The sequence below is a fragment of the Sarcophilus harrisii genome, chromosome 1 (genome assembly GCF_902635505.1).
Source record: "Sarcophilus harrisii chromosome 1, mSarHar1.11, whole genome shotgun sequence".
Lineage (NCBI taxonomy): Eukaryota > Metazoa > Chordata > Mammalia > Dasyuromorphia > Dasyuridae > Sarcophilus > Sarcophilus harrisii.
This window is the reverse complement of record NC_045426.1, coordinates 567,343,452-567,355,986: the sequence shown is the minus strand read 5'-3', so window position 1 is coordinate 567,355,986 and position 12,535 is coordinate 567,343,452. Positions and strand designations below refer to the sequence as shown.

Genomic DNA, 12,535 nt, shown 5'->3' with positions numbered 1-12,535 from the left:
ATACTTACAGTAAAGAGAGGCAATTACATATCAATAGCAGAGTGCTTATAGTTAGCACTTGCAAAGTGTGATATGGTGATGGAATGATACTACAGTTGGCACATGCTCAGTGTGTTGTAGTGTTGTAATCCCATTAAAGTATTTAAGTGCTGAGAGGACTTGAAATAAACAGAGTCCATCTTTGGCCATATTTATGAGTCTCTTGCCTTCATCACTCCTCCACTAAGACCAAGGACTCAGGTTTGTCCCGAGGTCCTCTAGAGAACTAGTCCGGATGGTATATTTTGGTACCCCAGTATGGGGCTCTAGAAAGCAATGGTACGTTTTGTCACCCCAACTTGAGGGCTCTAGAAAACAGGATATTTTAATCACCCCAGTATGGGGGCTCTGGGAAGCAATGGTATATTTTGTCACTCCAACTTGGGGGGCTCTAGAAAGCACACTACAGTTCTCTATGTTTATATCTGTTTTGATAGGGTGAAAAAGAGGGGGAAATACAGTGTCTTTATCTAATTTGCTATTACAAGAAAATTGAATCTAATTGGATAAGTAGCATCTTGTAGAAAGATGAGTTGCCTGAGCTGGTTGGCATTGACCAGACTGATAATTTAAGGAATTTCTAAGTGAGCTCCACTTTGTTCTAGGAAGAAATGAAAAGATGATTGGATGATATAGTTTACTTTTGAGTGCAGTGCTGGCTGGAATTATCTTTTTTCCCAGAGTGCCAACCTAAGAAGTTTTGTATGTTTCTGGCTTAAAGGAACTGTTTATCACTACAGTAGCATAATAATTCTTCAGCATACATTATAAATGGAGTTTATCACTGGTTCATGAATTCAAATGAATAGGAGGAGTGGATTTGCTCAGCAGAAGAGCAATGAGAACTCAAAGGGGAATATTTGCTAGTGAAGTAGCTTCATATGGTACAGATTTTTCATGAAAGAAGCAGACAGCAATACTTACAATCCAGAGTTTTGAGTTTCCCACAGTAATTTAAATGTTCTCACTTATGTGTCTTTGCTAGATTTTTGTAAATATATGCCCATTTCTCACAGAGAAATTTTGATGGAAGAGCAAGACTCAAGTTTATGTGTAACTTTCATTATACTGAATATTCCTGTATTTATGAAAACTTGTGGTATTCTGATTATTCTTGCTTTTCATTTATCATTAAATAAATGTTTTAAGTTTGAGTGAATAATGTTAATATTGTGACTTATTGGGATTATGGAAATAGGAAGTACACTATGGCATATTCCTATACTACAATGGTAAGTAGGATGTAGTCTATCTTGCAACAGGATTCCTATTAGAACTTTGAGACAGTTTGAATCGTAGCTATATGGTGAGGATCATTTTCTGGAAAACTAGGATGGCAAAATACGAATTAGTTGTCATGAGCTGGGGAGATAGAGACAGACAGACAGAGACTGACAGACACACAGATGGAGACAGAGACAGAGAGATAGAGAAATGGAGAATAATTGGGGAGATCAGGAAGGTTTTACATAAGACAGCACATGATCTATGCTTTGAAGGAATATGGGATTTTAGTTAATATAGATGAACAAGGATTATATTCTAGAAACCTGTATAAAAACATCATTGTAGAAGATGTAATTTAATGTAAAATGAATAAGTACAGCATATTAGAAAGTCTGATGGTAAGTATGTGAAGTAGAATAATAACAAATAAGCTTGAAAACATAAATGGGACGAGAATGTGAACTTTATTTAAGAAGATGTATTGCTGCCTTAAGCTGTGTATGAAATGCATTTCCTTAGATTTATTGTATATATTTACAGTTCCCACTAACTAAATTCATTAATTTATCAGTTCATTAAATATTTACTTAGGACCTATTATTTGTTGACCATTATTCTAGATAATGTCAGGGATAACAATAAAATTTAAGACCTGCTGTCTGTCCCCAAAGACTATGATTATCTCAATTAAATAAGTTACATTTTCTTTTAAAATATATGAAAAACATAATAATAATAATAGCTAAATCGAATATCTATATATTCTTCATTATTAGTGACTGGACCATTAAGATTAAGAAAAAATATAGGCCTATAATGAATATTTTTCTTGATTTTTCCAGATCAAAAATTATTATTTTTATTAAGACAATTTGTTTTCTAAAACAGGAAATATTTAATTTGTTATTTATCTAAACAGTTATCTCCTATAGATTCCTCTCTTATATAGTTTTCTTTCTATTTAGAAAGTGGAATTATATAAGATTTGATGGGATAAGTAGGAATTCTCCAATTTATCAGCTTCCTTAACAGTATTCATGAAGAAATTTTGTTTCATAGAGAACTGATAACAATATCCAGAAGGTACTTAAATACATGATTTTAGCAGAGTCACAAGGAAATCTCACAGTAAAGATATTTTATGTGGCATGTAAAACAGCCTTTGCCAAGATGACTAAAATTGTATTTATATAAGCTGGTGGCTTTGAGGAACAGAAAACAGGGGTATTTAAATATAAAATGCTTTCTCTAGAAAAAAAAAAAGAAAACATATACATGAATATTTTTGAAATGAGTGTGTGTATCTAGAGCTTGAGATTTTATCCTGAAGAGAATCTTCTGGTATAGAAATTAGTTCAATTGACTCAAATAGGCAGGTCTTCCTTAATTTAAAGTGTAAAAACTTGCCTGGGAACTTGAGACATTAAATGGCTTTTATGTATTGCCACATAGCTGAAAATGCATCACCTTAGGCAGGAATTAAACCCAGATTTTCTTGAATTCAAGAAGACCCCTGTATATATAATACACACACAATAAAATGCATATAAAATGTATAATATAATACATATTGCATGCATTTTATATATCACACACACATATACGTGTGTGTGTGTGTAAAATGTATAATAAAAAGCTTAATTCACCATGGGACATTATAGAATAATTTTTAGATATCAGATCTCTTTAAGTGCATTAGCGCTGTTGAGTATAATGTTAATAGTGTGCATTACTTTAAAAGTCTCAAAAAAGGGACCAAAGAATCAAGTCATCAAGCCCACCAATTTAATATTTGATTCTTTTGGCAAGTAATTTTTCTTGAAAAAGAACTGAATGGTGAAAGTGTATGTATGTATATATCTATATCTATATCTATATCTATCTATCTATCCACACATATATGGATGCCTAAACATATATGGCAATATTATCAAATTCATCTCTTCTCATTTTACAAATGAAACAACTGAGATTGAGAAGAATTTCATAATTCACCTGTGTCACACAAAGAGTTAAGTGTTAGACTAGAGATTTGAACTTAAGTCCTCTGTGACAAGAAGTTGAAGTTCATTTCCATTGTACCAGTTTCAACTATTGTGATTCCAAATCATATAAACTGATTATTTAAAGAAGCTCCGGGATAAATCTAAATGGATTCTTAAAGTCTCCTGCAAATGATAGCCACCCAAATAACAAAAAGAAATTTTAAAGTAAAAGAAAAAGGAAAGGAAAAAAGAGAAAAATATAACATGAAATGAGAATTCATTTTTCATCAGGATAAAGTATTATGAAGTTTCCTATTATTATTTCTGAAATAAAATTTCATGTCAATCAACAGAGAACAAAATGAATTAGATACTGAGAAATTCTTTGATTAATTTGGATGGAGTAGCCAGTAATCCTGGCTCATTTAGTTCCTCCTAAATGACTCTTCCTAAAAAACTCAGAACTGGGAGTTTTATATCATAGTCTCAGGTGTGTCTATTGAAATGTACTATGAATTTTAAAAAAAATGTTTTGAAATAAACGGAAATTTTTTTTGACAGTTGGATGAAGAAACCTCGGTGTGGTGTGCCTGACCAAACTCGAGGTAGCTCCAAATTTAATATTCGCCGAAAGCGATATGCACTTACAGGACAGAAGTGGCAACACAAGCACATCACTTACAGGTACCAAAATTAACTATCAATTCAACTTTCTAGCATTTTACATGATAATTATTTTACAAAGTTATTTGACTTGAAGTTATAAACATCACTTAATGTTAACTTCATCATTAAAATAATGGACCTAAAAACACTCTGAAAAGTAATCAAATTCATAATTCACAGTGGGGCATTATAGAATAATTTTTAGACTTCAGTTCTCTTTAATTTAACATTTGAGTCTTGCTGAGTGTCATGTTAATGGTTTGAATTACTTTAAAGAATCTCAAAAAGGGGCCACAGAATGGTCAGGTTCACCAATTTAATATTTGATTCTTTTGCTAATTATTTTTTCCTTGAAAAATAAATGAATGATGAAAGTGTATGTATGTATATATGTATGTATATATATATATATAGACATATATAGATGCCTACACATGTATATATGTACACATAAATATGTGATACATATGCATATATGCATATATATATATATTCATTATTCTATTTGAGTAGACATTTCTTTCAATGCCCCTAAAATAACTTCCAGCATCATTTTAGTTATTTTCTTTCTATTCCCATAGCAACATATCAGAGAAGTTTCTCATTGAGTGAAAGACAGACTAAGGAATGTGGATGCTTGCAAATTGTGAAGATAAGACCTGCTATAGTTAGTTGGGTCACAATTTATCTTTCTGAAAATAATTTAATAATAAAGAGAAGAGAGGTAGTTACTATCCTTTATATTAGAGCTCTTTAAGAATATTAAACTTAAAGATAATGACATTGAGTAGATAAACAAGAAACAACATCAGATATTGTAAAAAATATTCTTTATTCAGATTTATCAGGCAAATTGGACCTTAAATATCAAGCTATTTTTACTTTCTTTCTAATGACTTACCAAAGCCTTGTTAAATATTGAAAATGTCATTGTGCTTTTAGCTTTAAGGGCATGCCTATTACTGTCACTTTTGTGCGTGTTGTGCACATCATCACATTATAAACAACAATAACAAAAGCTAAATGCTAAAAGTTAAAAAAAATCAAGATGTCTTATGCACAACTCACCAATTGTTACGTACTACAATATCAATAATTTCTAAGTATTTACCTGATGTACAACTTTACCTACTGAAACAACTTGAGAGAAGTTTGATTCAGTTTTCTTCAGTTTTTAAGTATATATGGAAAAAATTAAAAGAACAACAACAACAACCAAAAAAATAAAAGAAAAACATCGATAGCATGTGTCTTCTTTGGTCTAGCAGTTTCATAACACTGTGAGAGAAAGTGATCTCTGTTGGAGATTTTTTTCCCAAAGTCATGAAAAGCCTGAGATATTCTTTTGGAAATGTTTGTCTGTTGCTTTGAGAGATATAGGTAGTATTGTTCCATTGAAGTGAAAAGGTTTCCATTTCTGAATTCTCAACTTCTGTTTTCTGAAATTAGATAATGCTGACAGAGATAGGATGGAATCTTCCGAGGTTTTATTTAATAATACATAGATTCTGATGACTAAATAATGCAGGTAGTTAGCTCTCTTTAAAACATCTTTCTTGACATTCTAAATATCTTGCATAGGAATAACCTCAAAAATCTCTTGGCAACTATCACATTCCTGTTTAGAAGTTTGCCCCTTAGAATCAAATACCTTATCAAATAATCTACTTCCATTTAAAGCATTCCCATTTCAGTTTTCTTCCCATTATACAGTACCCATTAACTGTTTCCTAGGTAATAACTTACAGGCTAATTTCTTTTCTATTTTTGAGTCTCATTCATGAATCTCCTATTATGGTGACATAAAACATCAAAAACAGGAAGAAATTTAATTTGGGTCTACCATGTGATAGTTACTGAGAATGCGAAGACAAAAATGTAGCAGCAAGTCAGATAACAGATTCTAATAATAACTAGCATTAATTTAGCACTATACATTTTGCAAAGCTCTTTACATGTGCTATCTCATGTGATTTTCAAAAAAAAAACTGTGATATAGATGCTATGCTTATCCCCTTTTTACAAGTGAGGAAACTGAGGCTCAGAAAGATTCAATGATTCATTGTTGTTTTTCATTCATTTCAATCATGGCTAAGACTGTGAATCTTTTGGGGGTTTTCTTGGTAAAGGTACTGGAATGGTTTGTTATTTCATTTTTCATCTTATTTTATAGATGAGGAAACTGAGGTAAACAAGGTTGGATTGAACTACACTCTTCCTGAGTCTAGACCTTGTACTCTATACACTGCACCAACTAGATTCCTATAAATGATTTATCCTTAAAACTAATAAATGACTGATATGGACAGGAATTCAAATCTTCTTAACTCCATGTCCAGCACTTTCTCTTTCTATTGTTATGCTTATCCTTCCTGGTGAGAAAGAAGCATATAGATAAGGATAGATACACTAAATTCTGAAGAAACACAATATATATTTTTTCTTTTGTATTGTTAAGCATGAAAAGTTATTGGTAATGGTGTAGGGGAGGGAAATGAGATCAGTTAAGCTTCTCTTAGTAAATCATTAATTCAATCAACAAGCATTTATTAAGTACATATTATATATCACACTAATATGAATGAAACAGTCCCTTCTCACAAGGGCCTTGCATGCTATGTAGAAGTCAAGTAAAAATCAATAATTAGATACGAAAAGAATCAATAAAAATAATAAATCCAAATAAATACAACTACAAGGTACTTCAGGAAGGAGGGTACTAGAGATTGGTGTATTGCAAAAGTTTTTCACCATAGATGAAACAAGTTACATTTGAAGGAAGAATGGGATTCTATTAGAGTTGGGTAAACAGGGAAGGTATTCTTAACATGAATGATGGATGACCAGTGTAAAGGCATGGAGATGGAAGAGAGAGCAGTGAAAGAGCCAGAGAGAAGACCAGTTTGACTGGAGGTGTTAACATAAAATGAATCTGAAAAGAAAGGTTAGGGCAAAATTGGAAAGGACTTGAAAAGTCTAACAAGATGGAAAGGATGTGTTTTATCCTAGACTCAATAGAGTGCTACTGTAGTTCAATAAGTGGGGGAGCTAGCAATTAAAACTTTGAAGGAAGATAAGAATGTTTGACATCCATGTGAGAAGAAAGATTAAAGATACAACGTTGTCATTCTTAGTAGAATATATGAGAAGGCAGTAATGTGTGAATATTCTTGAATGATAGGTCTGAATTTGTTTGAAAGGGTTTTAAAGGTCAAACAGAAGAGTTTTTATTTTATTTTATTTTATTCTTGGGACAATAAGAATCAAGTGAAATTTGGTTTGATCCAGGGAAAAATGAACAGAACTATACTTTTTTGGCTATGGATGCTTGTTGTTATTCAGGTGTTTCAGATGATTCTTCATGACTTCATTTGGAATTTTCTCAGCAAGCGTACTGGAATGGTTTGACATTTTATTTATCAGCTCATGCATCAGCTCATTTTTACATATAAGGAAATTGAGACCAACAGAGAGAAGTGATTTACCCAGATCCCATGGTTAGTAAAGATCTGAGACTGAATTTGAACTCAGGAAGATAAGCTTCCCTGTCTACAGACTCACGCTCAATTCACTATACCATCTAGCTGCATCTACCAAATGTATTAGAGGAAGAGAAACTGGAGGCAAATAACTAGTTAGAAGACTGTCATCTTTGCAAGAGGTGGTAAGTGCCTGAATTAGGTAGTGACTAAATGAGTGGGAAAGTAAGAGATGCATATGAGAGATGTTATAGATATAGAATTAATGGGCCTTGTCAAACTGATTGAATATGTGGAGTGAATGAGATTGAGGAATGGAGGATGATTCTGAGGTTGTGAATTTATATCACTCCAAAGTTGGAACTGTACTTGACAGAAAATGGAAATTGATTTAAAAGAAGGGATAGAATTTCAGGGGAATATAATGATTTCTGTTTTGCACTTGGTGAATTTGAAATGTCTACAGCATACTATTTTTGAAGAATAATACTGCCACACAAACATTGCAGTTATAGAGAACAAATGGCAGTGGAGAACAGCATAAATGGGCACTCCTTACCATACCACTCCCAGTTCCCCAGTTAAACTAGTAGTACAAACATGCAACACAATCAATCAGTACAGTCTTAGTCATCTAAGATATTCGGAGCTAAAATTAAAAATTATAGAAAAGGAAAGAATATGCCTCTAATAACAGATTATTTTGTTAGCTATGAGGCTATATAGTAGACTAATCTGGACTATTGAAATCTAGGTATTCCTGAATTACCTAATAAGAATGAGGAATGAAAGATAGGGACTCAGGAAATTTTAATCTATGTAACAGAAGAAAAATAGCTGGAGTTGAGGATGTATTTTATTCCATTTCTGTCTGCTCTCTGAATCTGATAGGTCCTGAGAAGTCTGGGGCTGTACCACTCAACTATTTTCTGTGCCTATAGGACATCTAGGAGAATATTTCCAGTTGGAATTTGGTGATGAGGGTTTAGAGTTTTAAGTTTTAAAAGGAAATGAGAGATGGATTATATAGGTTTTGGAGTCATTACCTTGATAATTGAATTTATGTGAATAGATGAAGTAATTAAGAAGAGTATATAAAGGCTAGAAGGAGGATAAGTTGGCCCACAAAGCCCCGGGGCACACCCACACAATTAGGCATCAATGATGATGATGATCCATCAAAGGAGTCTGAGAAAAAATGGAGAGAAATACAAAAGAATAACTGGGAGAGTGCATTGTCCCACAAGCATAGGGAAAATGGGATCTTTAAGAATGACCAATAAACCACTTTCAGACTTACAGAGTTATCAAGAAGGAAGGGAACTTTACAGCATTTTGATTTCATTCTTACAATGACCTTTTGAAATAGGCAGCATTCTTATCCAAATATTACATATGAGAAAACTGAGCCTGATAGATTGTGACCTCCTTTAAAATACATATTGCTAAGTGTATGAGACAGATTCTAACACAAAGCCTCCAAATTCCAGATTTAGCAATATATCTGCTGTGCAACTCAATCTTCTATAGTACCTACAAGTTAATTTACCACAGAATAACTGATTGCTGACATGATTAGTTATGATACTTCTAAAGGCATAAGTTAATATGTTCAGTAAGTTAATTCAGTAAACTTTTATTAGAAATCTACTATGTAGATACAGAATATATGCTGCATTTTAGGTAAAATGCAAAGTGGAAAGTGGAAACAAGTTAAGTTCCCTGCCTTCATGATAAATTAAATGTGTAAAATAGCATATAATCAAATAACATTTTTTTTTTCAAATAAGAGAATCCCTTTCTATAAAATATTCTCATCGAATACTTTAAAGGCAAATCAGATATGTCTTAACCAAGAAACTTTCCCAATATTGGCCCATGACTTCATCATAGGATGTATTTGCCATTTCTTATTTTTCACCAGCTAACCAGTAAGTTCTTTCTTTGAAGGTATTCACTCTCTGTAAGTAGTGACATTTTCTATGCTTGAATTTTATATAACATTTTGGTTTGTACATTTGTAATTAACATATTACATATAGTTATATGTTCATGTTTACTGTATTTTACTAGTCCGTTCTGTGTTCAGTAGGAGCTTAAGAAATTCATTGAATTAAATTGATATTCAGAAACACATAAACTTTTATTATGAAAAAGAAATTAGATTGCAGAACTACTTAGATTCAAGTCCTTCATCTAGTATATGCTTTAGGCATTTGATCTTTCAAAGCTCTAAGTGATTGTTTTTTAAGTAAAATTATATTTGATCATTTATTTATCCCCCATTTCATGTAAAATAGTTTTTTTTATAATTTTTAAAATTGAATTTCAAAAGGTCTCCCTCTTTTACCTTTTCCCCATTATTGAGAAAGCAAGCATTGTGATATGTTATACATGTAGAGTCATGCTAAACAGATTTCCATATTGATCAGGTTGCAAAAGAAAACACAGACCAAAAAGAAAAGGAAAAACACAAAAAGTAAATTTTAAAAAGTATACTTTGTTTTGCATTGAAGCTCTATCAGTTTTTTTCCCCTCTGGATATGAACATCACCTTTCATCATAAGTCCTTTAGAAGGGTCTTAAATCATTGTATTGCTAAGAATAGTCCAGTCATTCAAAGTTGATCATCATAGAAGCATGTTGTTACTGTTTATAGTGTTTTCCTGGTTTAGCTCATTTCACATTGTATCAGTTCAGACAAATCTTCCCATGTTTTTTTTTTTTTTTCATCTGAGAATTCCCTCTTTATCATTTCTTATAGTATAATAGCATTCCATCACAATCATACCAGTACTTGTTTAGTCATTCCTCAACTGAAGGGCATCCCCTTAATTAACAATGCTTTGCCACCATAAAAAGAGCTGCTATAAATACTTTCATATGCATAAGTCCTTCTGTATTTTTTTTTATCTCTTTGGGATATAAATCTAGTAGCAGTATAGCTGGGTCAAAGAATATGTTCAATTTTATTGCCCTTTCTTCCAAATTGATTTCCAATATGACTGAATTAGGTTACAAGTCCACCATCAGTGATTAGTGTTTAATTTTTCCCATATCCTTGCCCATATTTGTAATTTTCCTTTTAGTCAATCTGATACGTGTGAAGTGGTACCTCAGAGTTGTTTTAATTTGTATTTTTCTGACAATGATTAAAAGCATCTTTTTTATGATTATAGATAGATTTGATTAATTTAGCCAAAAAATACCTGTTAATATCCTTTAACCATTTAAGGAATGACTCTTATTTTTATAAATTTGCTTTATTTCTCTGTATATTTGAGAAATGAGACCTTCATCATAGAAACTTGCTTTCCACTTTTTTCCCACAGATATGATTATTGTGTATTTTGTCCTATCCTATTTTATTTCTCCCCATTTATTCTATTCTCTCTCATCTTTCACCTTCTTCATCTTCAAGTGTTTTGATTGTGACTATCTTTTCTCTTCATATACTCTTCCTAATATCGGCACTTCTCCCATCCCTTCTTTTATCCCCTTTCCCTTCTACCTTTCTGTATAGTAAAATACATTTCTATAACTAGCTGATGATGAATGTTATTCCCTCTTTGAGCCAGTTTCAGTGATAAAAAGGTTTAAGCACTTCCCTTACACACACCTTCCCCTACATTGTAAAAGATTTTTCTTATCCCTTTTATGTGATTTGCTTCATTATATCTCTTCCTTTCTCCTTCTCTCATTACATTCTCCTTTCTCATCCCTAAATGTATGCTTTAGGATCTCCTCCTATAATATTCAACTCACACATATGCCCTCTGTCTATGTAAACTCTTAACTCCCTTAATAATGAGAAAATTCTGAGGTATTACAAATATCTTATTTCCATGTCAAAATTCAAATTATTTAACCCTATTAATCCTTTGTGATTTCTCTTTTCCACTTATCTTTTTCATATTTTTCTTGAGTGTTGTGTTCTAATGTTAAATTTTCTGTTCAACTCTAGTCCTTTCATTAATAATACATGAAAACCTCCTATTTCACTGAATGCCCATTTTCCATCTGAAAAATTATACTGTTTTTTTCTGGATAGGTGATTCTTTTTATTGTAGTAAGTTTATTTATTTTTAATACACATTACTTTATGAAACATGTTGGCACATAAAAACCATAGCAAAAGGGGAAAGCCATGAGAGAGATTAAAAAAAAAAAAACAGAAAAAAGTGAATATAGCATTGTGGATTTACATTTAATCTCCTTAGTCTTTTTCTAGATGCAGATGGCATTTTTTGTGCAAAGTCTATAGTGATTGCTTTGGATCACTGAACCACTGAGAAGAACCAGGCTTTTCATATTTGATTATTGCAAATTCTTGAGGCTGTTGTGTACAATGTATTCCTGGTTCTACCTGTTTCACTCAGCATCAATTTATGTAATTCCTTCCAGACCTTTCTAAAATCAACTTGTTCATGATTGGTTATAGAATAATAATATCCCATTACCTTCATTACCACAAATTGTTCAGCCATTCCCCATTTGATGGGCTTTCACTCATTTCCAATTCCTTGTTACCACAAAAAGAGCTGCTACAATTTTTGCACATGTGGTTTGTTTTCCTTCCTTTGTGATTTCCTTGAGAAACAGATTCAGTAATGATACTGCTTGGTCAAAGGGTATGCACAGTTTCGTAACCCTTTGTAATTCCAAATTGCTCTCCAGAATGGTTACATCATTTCACAACTCCACCAACAATGTATTAATGTCCCAGATTCCCACATCCCCTCCAACATTTATCATTATATTTTCCTGTCATCTTATCCAATCTGAAAGGTGTGAGACGTGGTACCTTAGAATTATTTTAATTGGCATTTTTCTAATCACTAGTGATTTAGAACATATTTCCATATAACTAAAATGGTTTTAATTTCATCATAACCTTTGACCATTTATCAGTTGGGGAATGGTTGGTATTCTTATAATTTGACTTAGTTTTTTATACATTTTAAAAATGAAATCTTTATAAGAAATACTGCCTGTGAAGATTTTTCCCAGCTTTGTACTTCCCTTTTAATCCTGTTTCTGTTGATTTTATTTGTGCAAAAACCTCTCTCTAGTTCTTATTTGGTCATAAATTCATCTCTTCTCCAAAGATCTGATAGGGTAAATAATCCCTTGTTATTG

General features: G+C 32.1%; 1 protein-coding gene across 1 annotated transcript in view; it reads left to right on the top strand.

The window, feature by feature from the left end:
- The window catches only part of MMP16 (matrix metallopeptidase 16), a 388,493-nt gene that overhangs the window by 207,740 nt on the left and 168,218 nt on the right, over nucleotides 1–12,535 (top strand). Inside the window, exon 3 of the mRNA XM_031947021.1 lies at nucleotides 3,813–3,935. Coding sequence (XP_031802881.1) covers nucleotides 3,813–3,935 — 123 coding nt within the window. The remainder of the gene's footprint in view (nucleotides 1–3,812; nucleotides 3,936–12,535) is intronic.